Source organism: Homalodisca vitripennis, chromosome 5, assembly GCF_021130785.1.
Source record: "Homalodisca vitripennis isolate AUS2020 chromosome 5, UT_GWSS_2.1, whole genome shotgun sequence".
Taxonomy (NCBI): Eukaryota; Metazoa; Arthropoda; class Insecta; order Hemiptera; family Cicadellidae; genus Homalodisca; species Homalodisca vitripennis.
The window spans coordinates 117,638,232-117,665,772 of record NC_060211.1 but is presented as its reverse complement, the minus strand read 5'-3'; the positions used below and the strand labels follow the sequence as shown (position 1 = coordinate 117,665,772).

The following is a 27,541-nucleotide window of genomic DNA, read 5'->3' as shown; positions in this document are numbered from 1 at the left end:
TTATTTAAAGTGACGAAATGTTTGTAATTATAATAAATTTACTCATTACTTACTCTTGTACTCTTGTTTATACCATTTCTCTGCAAATATAAACAACCGCTCAGAAAAAAATATCAAACAAATTTGTCATGCTGTGATGATATGGAATTTTTAAATTTTACATGTTAATCAGTTAATTTTACATTCAGATGTACAACTACACTATTGTTGTACCTAGAATATTAACAACCATTTGCAAATTAAATACCCATATCAATACCACTAAGGTTTAACAGTTAGTAAAACAAATACTTTACAAAACACTTAATCTTATGTGATGAGCACCTTTTCCATAGTAAACTTTTTTGTTAATTAATTAATCATAAATCAATCATTTTTATTTATTTTATTAGGACTGTTTTTTTTTTCTCCTGCGTTATTTACAATACACAACAGTTCTTTTAAGTATCAATAACTCTTTATCCATTTATTTTTAAGAAACATCACTATTCAAAGGTTGCTGAGAAAAATGGAGATACAATTTAGAATATTCATAAATTAGAGTTAATGATTTACAGACATGCTTGAAGATTTTCAGTGCAAAATATTGGGCATGTTATCAATTAGAAATAATATAACTCCTAAGCAAGTTATTAATGAAGACTCTTTGTCAGCTTTCTACGCTTTCTATTTTTATGAGTGCTTCACTTGTGTAGATAAGCTTTGTAATGTACATTATAACGTACTTTCGGAAAAAATATCTTGACTTAGTTCGGGTTACTAGCATTATTTGGCATTGATATTACGATCTATTGAATTAACACGTTTGCAATGACTGAATACTTTTTAAAATACAATTCTAATTTAAGTTTTTCATGTAAAAAAGTTCTTTTATTTTTTTTATATAATAATATTTAACTTGTCCCTCATATTTTATTATGACAAAAGTGTTGCTGCATTACTGTCTTTAAATTGTTACTTCATAACTTGTTTGTGGAGCAGTGCTTCTTGAAGGCAAATTAAATGCAGCCTTATCAATGTTAGCTTTTAAAAGAATATTTAATATGCAGTGCACTTGTCAGGGAACAAAATATACCACATATGAAGGAATTATGATCATATCTTTGCAAACATGTTATTCATTTTGTAGAGCAAGTAATAATTTAGAAGAATAGTAGGTGCTTCTGCTTCGCTTATTTACGCAACAGCTATACAGTACTATGCTTTATTGTTTACAGTGTAAAGAGGACGAGTCACTACTACTACAGAACAGTGTCCTGCTCAGTTCTCTTAACGAATAAATTATTCGTCAACATGTTTACTATATGTTTAATAGTTACGATGATGGAATACATAACCCCCAAACCGCCAATTATTTCCCCAAAATTATATTTACGTTATTTAAGTAATGCAACTGGAAGAAAGGGAAGTTTTTTGTATAGGATGTATTTCAAACCTGTGTAACAACTTCTAGTGTGATTTATTGGTCAAAATAAGTTTTGGTTTTGATGTATAACATTATTTTCAAAATGCGTCTTTACAGAGATGAAAAGGACTTCCAAAATTTAAACAAATGACTAATTTTCCAAATAACAGGTACACTACTTGCAAAATTTGTATGACCATAAAGGTTTTTTAGTTATTAGTAGCGCATAATTAATTTTTGGTCAAAAACACTTTCTCCAAATAGATAAATATTTTTACAACATGGTTAGAATTTCATGGACATTATTGTGTGGTTACTGAGAAACCGGTTACTTATTGTGCAACACATGCTACACGTATCTCAGTGGAGCAGTCTAGGTTTAGTTTGGAGGGAACTACTACATCATTGTAGTTGATACGACAAGTCAACAGAGGTATCAGTCACCAAGGTACTTGTTACTCATTTTGCACACAAAATACAAGTTTGTTTGAATGTAAAAAAAACAACATATTATTGATCAAAAATGAGATATTTTTCATTATTGATTGGCTTGAAATATAGAAGTACTAGCAGTTACCCGCGGCTTTGGACGCAATTTTCTGTTGAAAAACTAGACAATATATCTATGTATTCTTTTTCTATGACATAATAAACAGTTTAGAGATAATCGATAGTCACTCAAAGCTATTCCAATCTCCTGATCCAATTTAGATTTAAGTTTAAAGAACAGAGGTTTGGGATCCTGAAGTCGTAAAGTGAAACAGTTTTCATAAGATTAGTATTTCCCTCCCACATTCCATGATAATTTATTGAAGTTCTTCGATGGCTTCAGTAACAATAAGAGTTAGCCTTTTTATCTCAATGACAAAAGTGTATCGTACAACTAAAAAGTTGCTGCGGTCAATATGGGTCTGTTCTGGTCATTTAAATTCACCCCCGGTGTTTTGGCATAATGTCACCCGCCATTATCTTTTTATTTTCATTAGCAATGTGTTTTTCAGAAAGTTTGTTGAATTATAGCTGTCAACAGCTGTTTAGTGCCAGTTTAATTTGAATTATGAAACGTTATTACGTTTCGTTCTTATCATAACATTCAAATGTAAACAAACTAATTTTTCAATTTGAATTTGACTTTATTTAGTGAAATGAATGTGTTATGGGTGGTAAAAAGCACTCTAAATGTTAATTCACACCAAAAGCTATACCTGTTCCAAAGTTCAGCACAATCCGTATAGCAGTTTCAGCGTGATTCGAGGACAAACCTCCAAATATCCAAACATTCAAACTTTCGTATTTATAATATTAGTGGGATGCTACTCAATATTGCTGCCATTCCATTATAGCTCTGATCACGAAATACAGTAACCCAGTACATACAGTAATACCAATGAGTTAACTTAATTTGGTAGTATTTATCAAATTGCTTAACTACTAGTTAAAAATCACTAATGTTTCCAATTTTTAAGGTTTCTATCTTTGCTAAAAGTTGAATTCTCAGAAAAATGTTAATAGAATCCAAGTTCTTTGTTTAAGCTTATTACTGATGATGGACTATTTGAAAAATTAACGGGATTTCAGACATTTTGCCATTTTTATAAATGTTATAAAAGTTGAAACTAATGTTTCAAGAATTGGAATCTATCCTCTTCTCAAGGTCTTAAAAATGAAAACAAGGTTTAGTGTGTATACAAATAAAAATTCAACAAAACATGACATCAAACCCACCAAAATACATGCAAAATGCCACAACACAACACATACAGGTGCACTGCTGCTACACACAATGCACACATTACAACAGGTAAGTGATGACTAAGCAGGAAATTCCGTCACTAATTCCTTAGCCACACAATTAGCCATGGAGGTCTGGCTAACTGTGCCAGACAAACATTATAGATAGACAAGACAGAATGGTAAGGTTTTGGGGAAAGTAAAAATGGACTGACGTCTTTAATCCATTTGATTCTTATATTTTATCCTGAATCTCAAATTATTGTGTACATCCGAATTTTATTGGTCGAAATTTCAGATGCCAAATGTTTTAAATGCTCTTTTCCTTTAAGTCTTATCTACACTCTAGAAGTTTGTCACATGGATTCCGATACACCCTATACAAAAGCTCTATCCCATAAAGTTAGGACCAAACAATAGTTAATTCAAGGATATGATAAAAAAACAATATATAGTGTATTGAATATTAAACCCAAATATCTCAGTTATTTTGTGAATTTGAAGTGTTTGGCCTTCATTTAAGGCAATTTTATGGAATTAATAACTATTTCTTGTACTTTCATGCAAACAATTAAGTGAGTTAACTTATAGTGCCAACATACAAAACAAAAATTTTATTATTTCAAAATCATAGTTTGATGAAGGATATTTAGCTCATCAAATTGCTCTTATACATATATGTGCATAAGAGCTATCCCTTTTCAAGTTACTTCTCTTAATAGATTTCACTATGTATATAATAATATATATGCAATACAGTGAGGCTGTGTCTGCAATTTATTATGTTACTATAAATTAACTTTCCTATTGTTCATAGGAAATAAAATACTTTATTTTTGAAATTTTGCTTTAGATAAATAATCAAGAAAAGATTTCTCATTTTTGCATTTTACCCTTGACAGAATTGTACTATAGCTTTATTTACATTTTTTTAAAGGTGAGTTAACATTGTTTCCAAAAAACATACTTTGAGAATTTTACTCTTTGTGGAATATTGGAATATTGAATAGTTTTATGTTTTGATAAAAAGTATTTTACTGTTAAACTGCCTGGAAATTTATAAACAGTAGTAAAAAGGTAATACACCATTAAATATGATATTGACATGTTTTATACATATAAATATATAATTATAAAGTTTTTATTTCTTAAACATTTACTGAGAGAGTCAGGCTTTGTATAACGTGTATTGCCACAGTACTGATTTGCTACCTGTTCTGTTAAATTTTAAACTTATATATATCATTGCATTAATAAATACATGGTCTCTTTTTTTTAATTCAGTTTTAGAGTAAACCTTACTTTTTTTAAATTAATGTATAAAACATGTATCAGAAGTTTTACAATAATCTTTTTTTATTTTTAATGCAGTACTTATTCACTTAAAACAATAATTTTCAGTTACAATTTGTTTACAAGAAACTAGAAAACTATTTCTAGAATAACTATTTTTAGTAGTTTTATCAGTGTTGTGTTATTATAAATTATTTCACAATTGTTTATATAAATGTTTTCCATGATTTGACTCAGATTCTTTCTGTACAAACAACATTTGTAATGGTATTTGTGTGAATTCAGAACTATTGCTGAGTAAATAATAAACATGAGATATCACCATAACTTTTGCAGACCACTACGCTGATCGGCCTACTCAAGACAGCAAGGCTTCTGCGCCTGGTGCGAGTAGCACGCAAGATAGACCGATACTCTGAGTACGGAGCTGCTGTGCTGCTTCTACTCATGGCCACCTTTGCGCTCATCGCACATTGGCTCGCTTGTATATGGTCAGTGATGGCTTGGTATTGTGTTAATACTTGTACAGAGCACTTCAGGAGATTAATGTTTAAATAACATTTTTAGAATCATGTAAAGTCAGTGTTGGGCAAGTTCTTATCATTAATTATAAGAAAATTGTAGGTCCAAATATATACATAGGTAAAATCATAAATAAATAAAAATATTTCTAGGGAGGGGTGTTAAATTTATGGGGAGGGGGATGTTACTTCACTAAACATGCCCCCTAGAATCCAAAACCAACCTCTGTTAAAAATGTTATACATATATGTGCTATATAGTGCGGCTCTTATACTGTCCCATAAATATAAATATAAATAACTGTCCCAAAAAAGTTAAAACTTGGTGCAAAAATTGACCTTATAAAACTGTTGTGGAATACTTATAACATCCCCTAAACATTCTGTAATTAACCTTTTTTATCTGGGACGGTTTTCAATATATCGATTACATGTAAACAAACATAAAAATCTTTCTATCACCAATAACTGACAATATGAATTCTGAATGAAACAAATTAATACTTGTTACAATTATTGATCTTATACATTTCTCAACTAAGTTTATTGGCCAGCTTGGTATGTCATTTTGTTTCAATATGGCAGCCATTCAAACTTTTAAGAAGTTCATAACTCCACTATTTATTAACCTATAAACATTTTTTTTATGTTCTGGAATGCATATAAAATTTCTTAAATATTTTATTGTGAACAGTTTTTCTACAAACAAAAAATATATGATAGGGTATGTAATAAACATCATACAAAAAATATTGGAGTGCCTAGGTCTTAAGGAGGGCTGACAGCAGAATTTACAGTTGAAACCTAGATTCAAGATATTTTGTCACACCCCGTACATACAAAAAAACATAATATTGAGTTTTTGGCACCAAAATGCTCAGAGTACATAGACCTGTAAATTGAGGTATCATATGACCAATGTTCCCATTTTAACATTTTCTCAAAAACGACTCCTATGCTCCAAAAAGTGGCCTTTTAGGCAAACTTTATAGGTTAAAAATAATTTTACAAAACTTTTTATAACAAATCATGCAGCTCGGTTTGTTTGGCTGCTATAGATACAGCACGGGTGGTCTGTAACACCCTATACTTAGATTTTTAAATGGGTGAATGAAATTAAATCATTCACTGGAATTAGTTTTAATTTTTATTTTCTTAGAAAAATGAATTACTTATGAAAAATCACAAAATGATTTTCAGTCATTTTTGAGATTCCACTTATTTGTCTATTTTCCGAGACAGTATAAATTACAGTCATTATGACACCACACATTAATATGTGACATAGTATGTCACTTATTTATATAAATGACAGGGAGTACTGTAGCGGATAACCATTGTACTAAAATTCTCAGTCTTAATTTGTCTTTTCCAGGTATGCAATAGGTAATGCAGAGCGTCCACACCTGCAGAGTAAAGTCGGTTGGCTCGACATTCTTGCCAATGACACACACCAGTTCTACTTACACAACAATACTGGGGGGCCTTCAATAAAGGTGCTAATACATAGTGTTTACACACTGTTTTAATGATGATAGTAGTTTAAGAAAAGTAAATTTACTTTTATGGAGGTAGTAAAAATTAATAATAAAATCACAGTGATCCAAGTTATTTTTTTGTTCTGGATAAATTCAAGAGAGATATGTAAATCACAATGAGATTAATCATGAAATAACCAGGAGTAATTAATTAAGGTTTATTCATCTGTGGTGATTTTTATTAATTAACTAACTGAATGCATAAAATCATGTAAATGACCATTACTTGAAATATAAATTGAGGGTTATATCAGTAGGGGAGGGGGTGGTATAAATTACAGATTGTAAATTACACATTAATGACTCCACTTGTGTTGCCTCGTGAGTGATTTCAATCCTTTTCTCTTTGTAAGGGGCAGAAACATTTCATTATAAAATAATGTACACATGTTCCTGAAAATTTTTAAGAAATGGAATATTGTACTCATTGTATATATAAGCTTCAAACTTAATTAGTTAACTAAATATTTCTTTTGTATATAGTATGTAAAGAACTCATTTTACAAACTATAATTTTGTGTGTGTTTCAGTCCCGATACATCACAGCGCTGTATTTCACATTTTCATCGTTAACGTCAGTGGGCTTTGGCAATGTGGCTCCCAACACAGATGCCGAGAAAGTGTTTACAATTTGTGTCATGTTAGTTGGATGTAAGTATGTGTATTACAACTGCTAAAATTATACTTCTGAGTTTTTTTTATAATAGCTTCAAGGGAAAATATGTGTAAAACAGTTTACACCAAAATAGTCAGACAGTTTAAGGCGGTGTTGCCATACCTCTGCTGACCATCAGCTGTTTGCTATTTCCTGATGTTGAGACAAATCAGTAATATTTTATACACACAAAACTGGCCTCAGTATTAGACACGGGGTGTAGAGGGGGATTAAAACGTAAGTCACTATCGGACTATTTTAGTGCGGGCTGCTGTGGTAGTTTACACGTTTATTTATTACATATTGTGTTAGTTATATTGCACAAGGTTACAGGTTTAATATGACAGTTATGTAACACATTTATCTATTTATTAATATTTTTCATACTATTAATAAATGTATTAAAGGCTCTATTAATTATTAAGTTCACTAAATGTGGTAACAATTAAATAACTGTTAAATACTATTATATTATATTGCACAAGGTTACAGGTTTAACCCTTTGAGTGCCACGGTGACGAAATTTCGTCACCAATGATAAATGCGAGAAATGCCACGGTGACGACTTTTCGCCACCAGTTGTATATGTGAGAAATGCCATGGTGACGAATCTTCGCGACCAACTATTTTAAGATCCTTTGTTTATATTTTTTCGGTATTTTTATGTTTCGACGTAATAAATTGTATTTCCAATAATATGCCTTTAATTTTCTGTGGTGTTTGGAAAAAAAATCCAATCCAGAAGAGAATCTATAAAAAAAAAAACAATGTCCATCACAGCGCTGCCGACAGCTGACTAGCTGAGTAGCGTGGCAGACGACGAATGCAGAACCGCGTGCTAGTGTGTTGTTTCTTTTGAAACATTGTTGCTTGAATTTCTAATAGCGTAATTATTACGTTTTGTGCTACAATCGTTTGAATTGTGCGTGTAGTGTTTATTACTAGTGTGTAAAAACACTTAAGTAGTTTTCAAATGGCTGAATAATGGATCCTGAGAACCTTAGATCAAGTGAGGTGGACAGAGAACTTGATGGTGATGTATCTGATGGTAATTATTAACCTCAGAAGACGATCTTAGTGATTTATTTAGTGATGCAGATCCATTGTATGAGCCACAAAAAAATGTACATAGAGGTCAATCCTCAGAGAGTGACTTTGATGTTTCTAGACCTAGGCCTAGTACGTCAGGAACACAGGTTAGGCCTAGACCTAACGTAAGTAGAAATCATTGATAGGAGTGTGTTATCCAGTTCCTCTGAATCGGATGATGATGCCGACGGGCCTACAGACAATGATATTTGGCTTAGTATAAACGAAGAGAGAGCCGCAGTAACTTCACTCATGATTTTTCTTATGTTGAATCTCCAGGACCTAGACATTGCCCACCTGTTGACTCTAAGCCCATTGACTATTTTACACTATTTTTTACAGAAAACAACTTTTGACTATGTTTGTGGTTGAAACCAACAGGTATGCTAACCAGACAATTTCGTCTTTTGCAGACAATGACTCACCTAGTAGTCGTAGGCACAGCTGGATCCCCATGAACATTTTGGAAATGAAGGCTTTTATTGCTGTTGTTTTAAATATGGGCCTGATTAGGAAACCAACTATCCCCTCTTATTGGTCAACTAGTGACTCACAAGCAACTTCATGGTTTAGTAAGATGTTCACACGAAATAGATTTCAAATTTTGCTTAGTTTTCTTTCACATTGTTGACAATAAAAAAACTACCTAAAGCCAACCAACCAGGTTACAACCCCACTCAAAAGTTCAAACCCTTAATTGAGCACTGTAATAGGCTATTTAAATTCTTTTATACAGCCTATGAACAGTTGTCAGTCGACGAATTCTCTAATTGGGACGAAAAAGTCAAACCGGAATCACACAATACCTCCCCAATAAGCACCACCATACAGTAGGTGGGGAATAAAGTTATGGGTGTTGTGTGACTCTGTATCTAATTACTGCATGAGCTTATTTTGCTATCAGGGTAAGAAGGGACATCTCCATCTGATGAGGTAAAAAATTATGGTCTTGGCTATTCGGTTGTCACTTCTCTTCTTCGTGCTTGTAATTATTTACAGAAAGGGTTTTCATGTTTTTACAGACAATTTTTTTTCTAGTATTCCGCTGGTCAAAAAAATTGTATGAGGAAAAAAAAACCTTTTTTACTGGCACAGTAAGGAAGAATAAAAAAGGCTTGCCTGATGGAATCAAAGAAAAGTTTCAAGTTGGCCAGAATAAGTACTACCATCAAGGAAAAATAGTGACACTGGCCTATAGACAACAAGCATCACAAAAAAAACCAGTTGTTTTGCTGTCCTCAAAAAGCTGAGTTAAAAGATATTGTACATACCAAAAGGAGGCATCGCAGGGGTAACAGTGTTGAAAACAAACCATCCATCATACTAGATTTACAATAAGCACATGGGTGGGATAGACACATTCGACAATTTGATGCTCTATTCTACCTTGACGAAAGACGAACAGTTAAGTATTGGAAAAAAGGTTGTTTTTAATATTTTTGCAAGAATGGTAACAAATTCCTACATTATATATAGGGAAAATTGTGTCCAAAAACAACAGGGAAACCTCTTTCTAGATACCAGTATACTGTGCAAATCATTGAAAGTATTTCTGATGATATGGGTAGCACAGCAAGGTAAAAACTGTAAACGTAGAGGGTGACAAAAGAAAAATTGGATTAGAAAAATTGCCCCGGAAAAAAAGAAAAGACTTGTTTTGTATGTACAATGAGGGGGCCTGATTTCAAAACAGGAAGGAAAGAGGTCTAGAACAGTTTGCACCAACTGTGGGGAAGGCTTGTCATGGCACCTGCTTCCCAATGCACAAATGCAAGTGATGTGAAGACAAACTGTTGTGAATAGTGTATATTTAAATAATTGTATATAAACATTTAGTGAAGAGTTTGAACTGAAAATTTCATTCTTGAGAGCATAAGAAATACTGTATGCGGTGAGTAAATTTTATAAGTTTTCTTTTAGACTACACACAATGTATATGGTGAGGCTATGTGTGTATTTTTTCCAAACTGTTTTGGGTCTAAAAAAAAATTTTTTTGTCCCAGTTTTGAACATAACACTATGAAATTTTGCACATTTTTTTTATTAGTAATATTCCCTTAGAAAAGAAAGTGTTTTCCATAGTAAAACACTTTTTTTTTATTTGTGAAAACTGCAATAAAACTTAAAAAAAATGTTTTTAAAATAGAAAACTTTTTTGTTTTTGTGTTAAATATATATATATATATATATATATATAAGAAATAAACTGTAAGAAAATTTTACTAATAAAAGTTATAGCCCAATTAAACCAAGCATTTTGATCTACAGCATGATAAGTTTCTATGGAAATAATCCTGTTAAAAAAATGTTTTACTAAGTTGCTACACAACTGGGATTTCCGAGTCTGGCATTTTTAGACATACCCCTGAATATACATCTGTTGCAAAAAGTTCCATAACTCAATATATGGTCTTGGCACTCAAAGGGTTAATATGACAGTTATGTAACACACATTTATCTATTTATTAATATTTTTCATTCTATTAATAAATGTATTAAAGGCTCTATTAATTATTAAGTTCACTAAATGTGGTAAACAATTAAATAACTGTAGTTATTTAATTGTTGTAAATAATTGCGAAAAAAATTCATACATACACTTTGAGAGCATTTCAATCATATTATATACAAGGTAATAACAATATATTCATGATTAAAGTTACTGTAAGATTTTAATTGTTTTATTTGCCCAGCATATGAAATTTAAACCAAATACCTTAATGATCAATCAAATTTAAGCAGATTAGAATGTGTGCACACAACCTGTGTGCAACATTCTACAAAGACACTGCAATTTATGTGATACTGGAAACTGAAAATTTTGCATCAGAAATTCTTGCTCTTTTCACACATATTTTTATATAAATGGTTTCACAAGATCATAGTGATCAATCATCTTCTAAAATAAACCATTCCTAAGTTCCATAATAATGTAACTGATCATATATTTAAAAACAGCAAAATTGTATAATTATAATTTATGTTTTGTATTAAACATTTTTTAAATTTAATAAATTCTATTGTCAATACTGATACCATTACTAATAAATTCTGAAAATGACTAATGTTGCAGCTCTGATGTATGCCAGCATATTTGGGAATGTATCAGCGATCATCCAAAGGTTGTACAGTGGTACTGCAAGGTATCATACACAGATGCTGAGAGTTAGAGAGTTTATTAGATTCCATCAAATCCCCAACCCCTTGAGACAAAGGCTGGAAGAATACTTTCAGGTAACAATAACCATATCACGATTATTTCAAGCAGGACTAACACTAACTAGTGGGTGGATGTGGAAGAACTTTTCGAATTAAGATAAATAGGGTTGAAAACAACTGGTCTCGGCTAAATTAAATCTACACATCCACGTGATGTGCAGGTTATTCTTGCGGAAAACAATTCTAGTCCTGTAGTTCTGCCCCCTTCATCTAAAAGGTATTCAACTTAACTATAGTTCTCATTTAAAAGATGTTTTCATTAAATTCTTGTGCCAATTTTTGTCAAAATCCGTAGATCATTGGACTCCTTTGTTAGTTGTTTGGAAAATTGTTTTGGAAATTCAGCTCTGTTATAATGACCCTAAAGAACTCAGTAGTTATTTTCAATTTAAATATACGGGGTGTGGCTATTAAATAATGAGACTGACGCTGTTGAGGTTCAAGGAGGCATGGGTCAACCGCGATTACTCAACAGCTGTTTAGTTTGAACCTTTCTCATTCTTATTACATATTAAGCTGATAAATTTTATTTTTAATTATTACATAGTATGTATATATTTTGGTTAATTTTTAAGCATTTATTTTAATTTAAAATTTGTTATTAGTTAAGATCATTCAATGTACAATATATATATATATGTGTGTGTGTGTGTGTGCGTGCTTGCGTGCGTGCGTGTGTGCGTGCACGTGCGTGTGTGTGTGTGTGTGTGTGTGTGTGTGTGTTATGTGAGGTTGAGTGGTAGAGTGGGCTAAATAGCCCTAACTCCGCCTCTTAAATAAAGGCATATTTCATTCTCATTAGTGTCCAGCTATTCTCACTTCTGCAAACAACACCATTTAGTAAGATCCTATGTTCCTATTATTGATGTTTTTTGTTTTGACGGATAAATTGGTTAGTGTAATAGTAGAGCAATGAATTATTGTGAAATTTCACTTTAAACTTGGAAAAACTGCTACTGAAACTTATAATTTACTGAAAGAAGTGCGTGACAGTGAATTTTCATTGCAGGCACATGATTTTGAATGGTTTAAGCGTTTTAAAGATAGCAGAGAAGACACTGAAGATGATTCGCGGCCAGGTCCCCCTTCAATGTCAAAAATGGATGAAAATGCCAAAAAAGTCAGTAATTTAATTCGACCTTACCATTGATTAAGTATTCGTGCAATTTTTGAATCTGTAGATATCGATAAAGAATGTGTCTGGCAAATTATCATTATAATTTTAAGATGCGAAAAGTGTATGCTAAAAGGGTGCCTAAAAATCTAATGCTTGAGCAACAAGAAGCTCGAAAAAGTGTTTGTACTGACACTTTGAACGCGATTGAAAATTATCCTAATTTTTTTGAAATAATAGTAACATTTGATAAAACGTGGTTTTTTACTTATGATCCGGAAATGAAGTGCCAAAAAACCTCGAATGAGCAAGTCAAAATTTGAAGCTATGATGATTTTTTTATGTATATATTTATACATAATTATAATATATTCATGGGATTGTGTACCTTCACTGGGTTCCTGAAATTCAAACAATTAATCGATATTACTACCTTGAGGTACTCTCTAAACTACGTCGAAAAGTAAGGGGAAAAAATGCCCCGAAATGTGGCAGGACAAATCATGGGACCCCACCAAGACAGTGCCCCAGCTCATTCTCTGTTATCTGTCAAGAGGTTCCTAGTCAAGCACACTATTCCAGTGTTAGAATATCCACCTTATTCACCAGATCTTGCACCATGTGACTTCTACCTATTCCCTAAGGTGAAATGTGCATTAAAAGGTGAAGATGACTACTAACACTGTTTCCAAAGATGTAAAATTTTGGAGCGTTGTAAGGATAGAGAAGGAGTGTATATTGAAGGTGACAATAAGTGATAATGTATAAAATTTAATATTTTGCAACGTCACTTTTGTTAATAGCCACACCACGTATACCAAACTAACTTACCTCTAAAGAAATAATTCCTCTCTACACTAACCCTTTGTGCACTCTGATGTAGATCCCCTTTGTTTACCCAATTTGGCTTGCCAGGTCATGGCATAACAAATGTAATGTAAACAGTGCTGAGCCACTGACATCAGCTTATCTGGATTAATGAATTGAGAAGTGTGACCATGCTGAACACATTAGAAGAAGAGAATTAGAATGAATTCTTTTATTCTTAAATTTTATTGTTCAATAATTAAGTATAAAAAGACATTAAAAATTTTTTGAAAAGTGACTAAATGTCACACAAGTATTGCCTGGCTGAAGTGTCATGTACAAGTCTCATAGTCCTGTTATAGATTGTTTATTAGTGGTTATTTGTTGCCACTGTGTAGAAATAATAAAGCCATTATGTTGCCTGTATTTATATAAATCTGCAAAAAGATGAGAACAACAGTATATTCATAAAACCAACATATAACAATTTTATAACTTTTTAAAATATTTTATATTAAATTTACATATACTTGGTTGTACTTTATCAAAAGCTTCTTGTATTGCTCCCACATAATTCACACATCGAAACAAAGCTACTTTTATATTCACCTTTAAAAGAGCTATTACAGAAATTAAAATAAAAGAACTGATTTCACTAAAATGTGGAATGTAAGAGTAATTTTTGTCTAATTTATATGTTGTTAGAATTTACTCATTTTCGTAAGTAATGATTGTATGTATGATTACTAAGTAGTGAATTTCTATACTCTGTTTCAGCATGCCTGGACGTACACAAACGGTATAGACATGAACAGTGTACTGAAAGGGTTTCCTGAGTGCCTTCAGGCTGATATTTGCCTCCACCTCAACCGCAATTTGCTCACCAACTGTTCTGCTTTTGATGGTGCTTCTCCGGGCTGCCTCAGGTACACATATCCACATGGGTGTAGATGATTTGGGATGGTCTGGGTTATGTACAAATCATTCTGTGTGCAGTACTGTTTTATAATTATGTGAACTGTAAACTGTTAAGATGTTTAGATAATGTAAATGAAGTATAATTTTTATAAAGAATGGTGAGCATCAATTTCAAAGTAAAAAAAATTCTTTTTGGAGGTGAACTATTCTTTTGAATTATATAAGTTAAGTTTCCATGCAGCTCCACATACTTCAACTCATAATTAATGTGTTAAGGAATAATAAAAACAAACTGACTGTAGTTTTGCACAACATTACCATTCTTTTCATTTAAAAAAATAGCTTAATTTAATGTTTAATAACTTTCTCAACATAATTTTGAATAACTGAGATTGGTATGAAGATTAAACCTTTAATCATTGTTTAAATAAAAAAAATAATATGATTCATCTTGGACAATGGGCTTACGTGAGATTACTGTGTAGATTATCTCTACAAAAGGTTATTCACACACAATATGTTTTGCACTTAACCATCTGATTACTGTATGTAATAAGAATATCCTTCAACATTTTACTATGAACATGTTACGTTGCTTCTGCAGTATGTTTAAGGAAGAAAAACTTTGAGAACAATTTATTTAACGGAAATTAGTTCCCAGGACTATTATGCAAGTGGGTAAGATAGAGTTGTGACAATAGACAATACTTCTTTATTTACATGTTCTTCAAGAACAGTGTTAGCGTCATAAATACAAGTTTTACAAGGTTGTAAAAAATTGTGATAGGCTTATACATTAGGTTGATTGTAATGTAAATGTTTTGCTGTTATCCCCGGTTCATGAATTCTGATATCGTGTAGAATGGGTTGGCCAGTAGCCAATCTTTGAGCTCTTCATGGAAACGTTGTCCTCCAATTGTCTTCAGCTGCAAGGGTAGGGCGTTCCACATTTTTCCTCCAGCGTAGCTTGGTTTTCTTTCTGTCAGTTAGCAGTGGTGGATAGGGAGACAGTAGTTTGCTCTATGCCGGGTATTGTAGTGATGCATCTGGCCTGCTGTTTTCAAAGGCTGTAGTGACTTTAGATGATGGTGTATTATTGTTTCCATAATGTAGAGGTTTACTACTGTGAGAATGTTTAGGGTTTTGAACGATTCTCTACAGCTTTCTCTGGGCTGAAGCTCGGCCAGTATTCTTATGGCACGTTTTTGTATGATCAATAGTCGATCCAAATTGTGCTTTGTTGTAGCACCCCAAACTGAAGCTCCATAGCGCAGATGACTCTCAAATAGTGAGTGGTATGCAGTCTTTGCAGTGTCTGCGTTGGCTATCCACTTTATTCTTCGCACTACAAAGAGGCCTGTACTCAGCTTGTTACAGAGGCGGTCTATATGAGGTGTCCAAGACAGAGAGTCGTCAATTAGTATACCTAAATATTTTGTCACGTTGTTATCTTCTGATTCGGGTAGTCGACATGTGTTGTCTTTGTGCCTTCCCAGGATTAACTGTTGATTCTTTTTCTCATTAATAACAAGGACATTTTGATGACAGTATTGAACTGCCATGTTAAAAGCTATGTGTGATGCTACTTCCAGCTGATTAGGGTTTTCATCACTAAGAAGTAGGACAGTGTCGTCTACATACATAATGCATTGGCTATAGCTATTCAGATATCTTGTGAAGTCACTGGTGTATAAGATAAAGAGAACTGGCCCCAGTACAGACCCTTGTGGAACTCCTCGGATGATACTCTTTGGCTTGGACTTGACCTGTTGAATGGTTTGCCCCTCTTTCACAAATATGGAATCATGACAGTGACAGAGCTCTTGGGATATGAGGCATGAATGTATGTCAGGAACACTAGTGAAACTTTTTATTATAAATGTGTGATATGTTTTTAATATTTATTTTAAAGGGGGTGTTATTGAGGAGAACTGTTGTAATTGGGATGAGTGGTTCATAAAATCTGTAAGTATTTGCAAGAAATTTGGTTTTACAACCATAAATGGTTGTCTAATCTATCTAACAAAACTTGGATCGTTCTAAACATTATCTTGTAAAAGCCAAACTTTTCATTATTGGTCTCGTAAAATTGAAAATGGTTTGAAATGCTTTATTTATTTTCCAGAAAACATGGAACCACACAAAGTGCATCATCACAGTTCTTACACGTCTCAAGATTCATGTCTAAATATTAGAGAAATATACGATAGCAGGGACAGTGATAATTGAACTCCAATTGTATAAGGCGCCAAGAATGGCCTTCTGCATCAGCTGCCAGAAATTCACCAAAAAGCATGAGTAGAAATTGTGGTGTAGTTGCATTTACACCTATACAGCAGTTAAGAAGTTAAAGTAATTTGTTATAATAATAATCAATGTTGAATGTTTCCAGGGCACTATCATTAAAGTTCAAAACCACCCATGCTCCCCCTGGTGATACTCTTGTCCACAAAGGCGATGTGCTCACTTCCCTGTACTTCATATCTCGAGGCTCAATAGAGATACTCAAAGACGATGTAGTTATGGCAATACTTAGTAAGTCCAATACATACAGTGTTCTATATTATTCCTCTACATATTCTAAGATTTTCATTCACTCAATAATTTTGTCACATTACACATTAACTTTTGTTTGAAACAAAACTATTTTGAAATTTGAAACCTTATAAGTTTCAGCTACATTAGTTTCAGTGGCGGTAAAAATGGGGAGGGCATCAAAAAGATTTAAAAAATTGAACTATATATTTTTTCTCCAGATTGCATTTTTTTAGCTTGATACAATTAAAATAAACATGTCAAATTCATAAATAATAGTCATATCAGCATCAGAATACGAGACAAACAGATTAAAACCCACCACTGATGGGTTAGTTTTAGGTATACCAAGCTAAGAAAAACTTTGATCTGAGAAAAAATTATTGTTTGATAGTTGTTTCAATCTCTACCAAAACTATCACAGCTGACGACTGATTTATCTCTTAGAGGAAATTATTGATTAAAAAGAAAAATCATAGTGTGTGCTTACACAATGCAAAATACTTAATATTTTTTAACTTTTTATTAGTATACATTCATATTTTACATAACAAGAATCTTAATACCCTTTGTAAAAATTTTTAATTTTCACAACTTTTACACAGTGAATTTCAAGGATAAAGTTGATTTGATCTGGTAGTTGGTAAAGTGATTGAAATACCAATGCAGTTATGAGGCTTATGGATCAGATTGTGATATTCCTAAAGTTGCCATTATGCTATCAGGCAAAGTGTTCTATATCATGCATAGTTAATTTGTAGTTAGTTCTGTATCATACGCCCAAATTTGTTTGAGGCTAGAGAAATTTGGTTGCTAGTAAAGTGTTCACTAATCCCTACATCAATGCTAGCAAGAAAAAGAGTTGTTGATTAAACTTGTGTGTCTCTCATAGTGATTTAAGACTGGCTTGAGAGGAAGAACTGCTGTAAAAAATTATTTACTATATCTATAACAAATTACTTAACCCTTTCCACTCGGATTTTTTTTCACCAGTCTGCCCCCTCAGCTCGTATTTATTTTAGCATATTTTTAGTAAAAACCCATTTTTAGCAAACTGGAAGTCAATAAAGTATATAGATTATTATATTGTATAATAATTTTATTTTATTTGTAATTTATAGCATAGAGATATAAAATTTGATACTTACACTAATAATTTTATATTTTAGCACGGTATGGTATCGTTCAAAACACTCTGCAGGATGAAGACCAGGATTTTTTTAACAGGTTTTACAATAGTAAAGTGTTTCCTTTCTTCCTCCTGGCACCTTTCTATTGCTACAAAACAGCACAGTCTTTAGATTTTTTTTGTTGGATGAGCTGGGTGTTTGTTTAGCCTTTCTTCTTTTTGTACTGATATTGAATAAGGACGACCCCGCTTCAAACTCATAGGGTTACGGACATGGCCTACAAGTTCAGTGATGAGGATTTCTCTTAAATTCCTGTGTTGAATAGTTTTTTCTCCATGGTTTTGTTCATTCGTGTTTAACAAGAGAAAGCTATTTACTATTCCCACTTCCAACATCCAGAAAAATAGCTATCTCCACCATGTCAGAGATTTACGGGAAAATTTATAGGAAGCAATATAGTGGTCTGCTTGGTCCAAGCCATCCATATATTTGTTATACTGACAGATAACTGTTGGCTTTTGTATGTTTATTTGATGTTCCTTGCCTCTTCATTCTAATTCAGCAATAACTTCTGAATCAGAAAGAAAAGATGTACTTGTTAACGACATATCGAGTCACTAATGCGAACGCGTTTGAAAATTGATTAGGAAACGTGACTACAATGACAAAGCAAAATAAATCAGCAGCCGACCAATCGTAGTTCAGCTGTCATTTATTAGTTCCTGAGAATGCCGTGCGATCGCAGCACAAATCGGAAACATCGTAGTCCGCCTAAAATAAAGTAAAGCTGACGTCATTGCAATGTCGGATGGCGTCCGACATACGAGTGAAACTGTAAAATAGCAATGTCGGACGACGTCCGACACACGAGTGGAAAGGGTTAACATTGTTCATCACTTATTTTTACTGTAATTATTCCCATTTTAATTAAAATGTAAGCTAGTATCTATTACACTAACATGACCAGTGCCAGTGTCGTGTATACCAGTGTTGTGTGCCAGTGTGTGTGCCCTTACAGATATGTATAATTATTACAATATTTCTCTATTCTTTTTCTAGGTAAAGATGATATTTTTGGTGAGAACCCATGTGCCCATGCAACAATTGGCAAGTCTAGCTGCAATGTTCGAGCCCTTACTTACTGCGACCTACACAAGATCCATAGAGATGACCTGCTAGACGTTCTAGACCTTTATCCTGAGTTTTACCAGTCTTTCACAAACAATTTGGAAATCACCTTTTATATGAGAGATGTAAGTATTGATAAATTTATTAAATTTTGATAATTTCTATGTACCATTTTGTCACAAGAACCTACTTTCATTGCAGTACCGTTCTTCCTGATTTCCTTACAACTTTCCTATCATCTTCACTTTCTTCCAGGAAACACATTATAAATTAAATTTTTGGAAACACATATAATTAGATAGTAACGGAGGTTTTGATGTAGGGAATATGATGGTAAGAGAGGTAGTGAATAAGGAATATGATGGTAACAGAGGCAGTAGTGTAGGGAACATGATGGTAACAGGGCCCTTCCTATCATTCCTTTATTCTTCTGTTATCATCATGTTTTGTATTTGATTCTAAGTGTGTTGCAAGCAGTATACAAAAGTTTATTTAATGTACTTTTGTGTAGTCTAATCTATTTATAAATTGTCAGAAATTTGATTAATGTTAAACAAAATAACTTAGATACTTTGGTATAATTTTTGTTTTAAATAAAATGTAGTATTACATGAATTATGTTTATGTTTATGCTGTATTACAATTGCTAAATAGTACAGTAGTTCCTACATAATATCCTTGCTTATTATTAGTAGTATATTGTTGCCAGTACAATTAATTGTTACAAAATTGAAGTTAGTGTTTGAGCTTAAGCTTCAATCTTAATTTCTACTTTGGCTCAATCATTATTTATTAATTTATTTGTAGTTGAAAATTATTCATGTTATTAATATTAGTGTATTACTTTTATTGCCACAATTTACCTAAAGTAAACCTTAAAAATTACTTTTATTCTAAATCTGTAATATTTTAATTTACTTCATGCAGCCTATAGACTTATTTCGTAAGGTAAATATCTTGGAATGTTATCAACTTTTGTAGCTTAATGCTTTTTAGATAGAATTGTCAATTATGACTTGCCTTTTTTAGCTTCTTTTTTCCATTGCATTGTATTTTTTGTATTAGCTAAGCAAAGAAATTAATTTTACTCGCTAAACTTATTAAAAAAAAATACCTATCATTTGGAGAGTTAAAGTAGTACTCTAAATAATTTTCTTTTCTTAATGACCAAAAATAACAGATATAAAAATGAAAAAGAGTATGGATAACCTAGTTTTTGTGTCTTGAATACAAAATCATAACAATAACTCCTGGTTTTTTATATTTTATTTAGATTTTAAGTAAACAATTTTTAAATATACTAAATTTTTAGCTTATATAGCCAAATAATCTAAATATATAATTGGTACTATATAATGTACAGTAAAAAGGGTTATCAGTACTAAAAGTAGATGTTTTACTAAAACTTAATTTTTAATTTTCCAATCATCAAACTTGATTAACTTTTACTTGCAAGCATTCACATTGTCCAGCTAATTAGATATATCTGCATCATTTTCTTCCTTTTTTAAATAAACACGTTAGTTTACATGATTAGGTTATGTGTCCAACTCAAGTAAGCCTAATATCAATATTCAAAAATAGATATGAAGTGTATTAGTTAGAAAAAGTGTTAATTTAAGCCAATATGATCTAAAGATATGCTTTAAATTATCAGTAAGTCATTCACATTTTATATATAACCAATATTTTTTTTCAGAAACTCAACTATAGATGTAAACTAATGAGCATTGTGTATTGGAACAGGAGGACCAGGCTGGTGTAGACCCAAGAGCAGGGAGGATCAGCAGGAGACACCATTCCCGATCCAACTCACAGGACCCAGGAGGCGGGGAAGGTGGTGGACTGGGTGGACTGGACATGGATGTCCGACGGTTCACCTTCCGCCCACCTGTCACTGCCAAGTTCCACCAGTCCAGCGTCGAGAGCACTCACTCTTTCAGGGCAGGTTCCAGTGATGAGGGCTCAGACCACCAGTAAGTTGATTATTCATTATTTTTGTAATTACGTCTAGATACAGAGCATGTTTTAACATGTTGAAGCCCAGCATAATACAGAATTAAATTAAAATCTGTTACTCCAATAGGACATTTTTGCTAAAACTCTAGTAAAATATAGCTCAACTAGGTGAAGTATGGTATTTCATATCTTAAATTATTTTCTGGTGAATTCTGACAAAAAATATTATAAAAGTGTATTTATAAAAATGATAAATTTTAATTTGAAGCAAATATTTAATAATAGTTCTTTTCTTAGGCCTTTAACATAAGAATATCCCTCCACGCTTAGGGTAGTTTATTGAAAAATGCTGACTATTAAGAAAAAGATGTTATAAAATGGGGTTTTCTTTTTATAAGAGCAGGTAGAGAATGTAGATTACTTGTTATGATGGGAAATAAATCGATTGGATTGTATTCTTTTGTAAATTTGAATTAAAACGTCTATTATGTAAATGCTTCTCACTGTCAAAATTTGAAGTCCAAAAATGTCTACATTATTGATTAAATGCCACTCCGTCAAGGGAGAACACATACATGTTTTTATTATTTTAACACCTCTATTTGAACAAAACTGTTACTTATGATACGTTATTGTAAATGACATTGAATTCTGTTTAATATGGTGGTATTTGAAAAATTAAGCGTATAAGGTAAACTAAATCTAAATGAATACTCATCTATACAAGAATCTAGTCAAGACAATTGGAGGCGAATGCCCAGGATAGGGTTAAGGCATTTATTACATGGAAGAACAAGTTTTATATAAGTTTTTCGTTATAAAATAGAATCAGAATCTTTATTTGTACTAATACAATTTATTTTATTACCTAAAGTGTTTAAGACATTAATTTATGAGTTATTTTCGGGCGAGGTTTTTCAAAACCAATGGTTTTATCTTAAGGTGACTTCACAAAAGTTTCTAAGTATGATTTTGCTATAGTTGGGCCCAATAGACTAAGTATGACTGCATTAGTACTAAATAGCCACTTAGTAATCGTCCAAGGCCGAAGAAGCTCACAGCTGAGTTCCTTTGCAATTTGTCTACTTGTAAGAGGACCTTCTGCTTTGGATACCTTGTTATGCATATAGATGGTGTAGGAATTAACCCAATTGATATTCATCATTCCATAAAAGATGCAGAGACGCCAGTGTCTTGTTTTTCTGCTTGTAAAAAATTGTATGTGGTTGGTCCAACGAGTCAAATCCTCCTTTGCTAGAGTTGTTATACTCTGACTTGTTATTATTTCTGATTTGTTGTTTTCTGGTTGATACTGGATTGGTAATGCATCATGTGTAAAATAAAAATTATAAAAAACACTAATTCACGACTGGAAACATGTCATTTAAAAAGAACTCTATATTGTTTTGTCACTGTGACAACATAATTAAAACACACAAATTATTTTTTTCTTCACTAAAACATTCAAAGAAACAAGTAAGAATTAGTCAACAGGACCATGCAATATAAACGTATAATGTACTTACATTATAAGGGTTCTTCATAGACTACTACACTACAGGGCTCACTGAAACAATAGTGGTAGCTCCTATTCCTTCCACTAGTGCACTTGGGATCAGGCTCAACTAGGTTTTGCACTGACATAGATGTAAAAGAAACGAATCGTTGCCACGATTCTCACAAATTGCTGTTTTGCATCGTTGGCAAGATACCTTATCAACCCAGGGTTAATGATATATAAAACCACATATATACATTTTAAACTTTAATTAGTTATTTATTTTGTAGGTTTTAGTTTATTAGGTTATAATAATTTATTATAATACTAAGTTAATTAGTTGCCAAACATTTGTGACTTGGCTTATTTAACACGCGTTTTATAAGCTTCGATTGTATCTATGTATGTAACGGAATCTTTGAGCATAATTTTCACCAATTTCCAGAAGTCTGATTAATTTCAAACTTTGCATATGTATCAAGGACCGATGAAAATGCAATAATTTGATCATAGTTTTCCACTATCCTTATAAGGACCGTCAGGATTAATAAATTCTTTTATAGATCCTCGTAGTGGAGTAAAAAAGATAGAGCTAGCGCGCGATCTGCGCTAACCCAGCGTTCAAGTCTCCATTTTACTACATTTCATAAGTCTCCTCTCAAAGATAATTACCGATAGAATGATTGTAATATTTAATATATCAAGCACCCCACACTTTGTACTCTGAATTAATTTATTCTGTTAATAACTTAAATTTTATTATACTTTTATTTTGAGGTGATTGACTATGAATGATTGTTTTGCCTTCTACTACCATAATAAAGTCAAAGTAAAAAAATCTTTATTCGTTTTAGTTACAATGATGTAACATTTGAATAGTGTCAGTTTAAACTAGCTAAAAACTAATATAAAATAAGCCTATAATAAAACTAAAATAAAACTACCTGATTTGCAAATCAAAATATTCATCTAATGAATATAAAGCCTTGTCTATCAAGTATGCCTTAAGCTTTCTTTTAAATATTTTATGTTCTGTTTCTTGTTTGATAGCAAGTGGAATGGATTTAAGAAATTTGGATCCAATGTATGTTGGTTTTTTTGTGTAATATAAACTCTTTGTAATTAAAAATTATTTTCTATTTTTTAGTTTGGTTAGCTATAAAAGCGTGTTTTTTTAGTTTTTTAAGCTATTATTTTTTCTGTCTAAAATTATGTACTATGTCTATGTCAATTTTTATTTAATATCAACATGATTGACAATAATAATATTATCATTATTATGTGTCGCAGTGACAAATGCAGTGGTCACGGAATACTAGAATTCTCTACGGACAAGGCTGGTCAAGATGTTACTCCGATGAATCTCCAGTTTGGTGACAATAACCAGCAGCGGTCTGCGACACTGAACTCTATTACCGGTTTGTAGCATCACGTTCTGTCTGTTCTTCTGTTTTAACCCCCAATTGGTGCACAGCTTTATGTTTTTGTTTGAAAATCCTGTACTTCAATTATTACTCAACAAATGTGATCATTGTTACCTGCCTAATTTTAATCAGTATGAATAATAGTGCCTAAAAGTATTTTTATAAAACTCTGAAGATCTTAGCTGACTTTGAGCTATTGTATGTAATTTTATTTATAATATTATGAATGATAATGACGCCAATATGTAAAAAAAGTATCAGAATTCAAAAATAATTTGTAGTGTTGTCAAAAACCCCTCTTTTTAGAATGTAAGACCGTTGCATTCTACTTAACCAATTTGTTTTCTGATGTAAAAATTTAATAGCAACATAAAATTGATTTTTTGTTAAAAAAAATACACAAACAAGCTAAATATGGATGATACCTTGTTGTTTTTTATTTTTGAATTCATTCTGTAAATTGCAGAATTAATTATTTTTTCCTTAGATAACATTACATTTTTTAATTTTAGTATGGTATGCTTGTTATATTTTGGACTTTTTTTCTATGAAATCTTATGACTAGGTGACTATTTAAAATCTTTTTCATTCAATGGCTTATTCAGTAGCATATAGAGAAGACTCTATTAAGGTTCTAACACTATTTAATTATAATAATATGTTATTTACCTGGTCATTTTCTGTTGAAAAGCACTAAAGAGGCATTTACTTTACTCTTGGATTCTATTTTAATTTTCTTAATATTTAAGAAACATCAACATCCAGTTTTTATACCTAACATGTTTGTTGCATGTTATCCATACCATACTAGTTTTTTCAAAGTTTTCAAAGCAATGTCGCATGTCACTCAGCAAACATGTCAGTACCTCGTCAACGACTGTGCTTTAATGTTTGCTTTTCTACTCATTCCATGCATATCATATCCCTTTTTGTTAAACTATTCAAAGACATTGATTTTTTGACATTGTTCAATCTTTCTTATATGTTTTAACTAACTATGTAAGTGGCATGAGGATTAAGGTGTGGAATGTTAGTGAAGACGTAGATGTGTGTGTCCCGTCCAGGCATGTTCAGTCACCTGAAACGTAGCCTGACAGATCTCCGTTTGCATGGATTCAACAATAAGCAGGTTCTCAGGGATGACTCTCCACCCCAGTCTGGTACGTATTCTTCAGTATTCTTCTAACAAGATCAGACTTGAATCAGTAATTGACTAGTAATTTGTTTTGTTTATTTCCAACCATTCTATAAAAATAATTTGTTTAATGCTCTTATTAGTATTTTCAAATTGCCCAATTTGATTAGTTTACTTTTATTTAACCCTTTTACTTCCAGAACATTTATTTGCTACTTTTCACGTAGTAGTTCATAACTTTGCTAATTTTAACAGAAAGCTGACATTTTCTGTGTTTTTGTTAAATAATTTAGATTATTACAATACCAAATTACCAACGTGGTATCGTCACTTTTTAAGTTTGACTAAGTATAATTGAACTACTATAAATTCCACTTAATATATAAAAGAATTCACTTTGATGGGTATAATACTAACCTGATAAATTAAATGTGTCTATGACATAAAGGCAAAAATTGTACATAGTTAATTAAAAGTATGCCTTATGTACCAAATATGCCAAGTGATATAAAACAGCTACTCATGGAATATTACTTTGAAAAATAGTGTACTTATAAATGTGCCCTCATGTTAACCCCTTAACAGCTGTAGACGTGTTAAGAAATAAACTATAATCAGCTGTGTGTCTAAAAACATAATGTAAAAAAACAAAATGTATTCTAATTTTTCTAAGTATACTGCTGCATTTTAGACATTGAAAGTATGTTCATGGGACTCTCCCAAAAACATGTTTTTGAACAAAGAAAATTTTGCCGACATTTTTAGTCAAAATTGCATCACCATTAAAAAGTTTAATAATTTTGAAAAAATATTTAACAATAACACATATTATGTATAAGATTTTTCTAATAAAAAACCATAATATATATTTGGAGTGATGAAAACTGAAAATTAGATGTATCTTGAAATTGCTATTTATTACACTAAATGTAATACTGTCTTATATAATTTCTTTATAATCGATTGTTGAGTTGCACGCTAAAGTATAAGAGATTATAAACTAACTATCCAAAACTATTCCTTAAGAATAAAAATATTACAAAGCTGAGCTCTCCAGAGTTACAAGTTTTACTGATGAGGTGAAAAGCATGTTTGTTGTACCTGAATTGTGTTTGTCAACTGCATGTATCATCTTCCATTTTATTTTGTCCATGTGCCTAAACAACGTTGTTTTTTAAAATCATATCAATGTCCATGAAATTTGTTTAATTTTTTTGTATTTTATTAACTTGATTACTTTACAATAATTTGTATTTATGAGTTTATTGTTAAAGTTAATAAGATGTTTTTATAAATCCTTATCTATTTGATGGTTTGTGCAATGTTCAAATTGTTTTTATTTCTTAAAAAATTATTACCCGCTCGTGATTTTTTTTTATTTGGTGTGTTAGTGGAGTTTTATACGAGCTGATTTTCAACTCTGCCTTTAATAGCAGTGTTATATCTCATCTGAGGAGTAATAATTTTAAATCAATTTTACTCAGGCACAGAAACTTATTTGTTAAAACATAGAACACATTTTGATTTATTGTAGTTTATCTAAAGTAATATATTAAATGTTTACTGTAACTCACTTTTTGTTTTAGTAAGCAAACTTTTAGATAATGATGTAAAGTATTTCAAATATATTTTAAGTGTAGGGTATGTAAAACCTTTATTCTGACACATTCAAAAATGTATGAGTGTTAAAATCAAGTAATATCTTGATTTGCCTGCCAAAATACTTTCTGAATAAAAAAAGGTTCTAAATACTTATACTTGAAATAAATTTTGAATTTTTGCCAAAACTCTTAATACTAGTCTGGAATTTGTAGTGAATGAATGAATTATATAAAGATTTTAACAAATAGTTTAACAGTTAAACAATTTAAATTTGTATAACTGTTTTGTCTTTCTGATAAGGCTATACACATTTCTTAAATATGTTATTGTGCCAACGACATAATTGAGGCTATTTTCGGAATAAGAACCCTTAGGACATATGCCAATTATTTTTAATTATTCTTGTAATACTCTGCATTATTAAATACAGAATTAAGGAAAAAAAACACATTTTGAGACAATATTTCTAAATTGAGTTGCACAAGTTCAATTTTTTCTTTAAACATTTGAAGTTCGTGGTGATATTTAAATTTGTTACGTTTAAATTAAGTTTACTTAATGTAAATTTTGATCTATGGGTTTTACTTAAAGTATACTTTTGCCCTACGGGTTTTACTTCCAGAAATAATCCCAATTGTTCAGATCAATAAGAATCTCTGAAGGGACTATGTATATTTTAATTATTTTGTTTGCTTACCCATGTAATGTAATGAACTTGGTTTGTAAAGACACCTGTAGAAGTTATACATAAAATACATGGCAACATTACTCAGCATTGCAATGACTAAACTGAGGTGTATTTTTATCCTCTTATGTGGTTGTAGATTTACCTATGTAATT

General features: G+C 31.6%; 1 protein-coding gene across 12 annotated transcripts in view; it reads left to right on the top strand.

The window, feature by feature from the left end:
• LOC124362807 (potassium voltage-gated channel subfamily H member 6) overlaps positions 1 to 27,541 on the top strand; it is a 608,699-nt gene that overhangs the window by 544,600 nt on the left and 36,558 nt on the right. For 9 of the 12 annotated variants that reach the window (XM_046817627.1, XM_046817628.1, XM_046817624.1 and 6 more), the window contains 10 exons: positions 4,766 to 4,920; positions 6,326 to 6,446; positions 7,019 to 7,139; positions 11,306 to 11,466; positions 14,150 to 14,298; positions 16,683 to 16,825; positions 19,015 to 19,208; positions 20,830 to 21,059; positions 23,831 to 23,958; positions 25,029 to 25,124. In XM_046817627.1, the coding sequence (XP_046673583.1) occupies positions 4,766 to 4,920; positions 6,326 to 6,446; positions 7,019 to 7,139; positions 11,306 to 11,466; positions 14,150 to 14,298; positions 16,683 to 16,825; positions 19,015 to 19,208; positions 20,830 to 21,059; positions 23,831 to 23,958; positions 25,029 to 25,124 (1,498 nt within the window). The remainder of the gene's footprint in view (positions 1 to 4,765; positions 4,921 to 6,325; positions 6,447 to 7,018; positions 7,140 to 11,305; positions 11,467 to 14,149; positions 14,299 to 16,682; positions 16,826 to 19,014; positions 19,209 to 20,829; positions 21,060 to 23,830; positions 23,959 to 25,028; positions 25,125 to 27,541) is intronic. The other 3 variants (XM_046817634.1, XM_046817632.1, XM_046817629.1) reach the window with 1 other exon arrangement.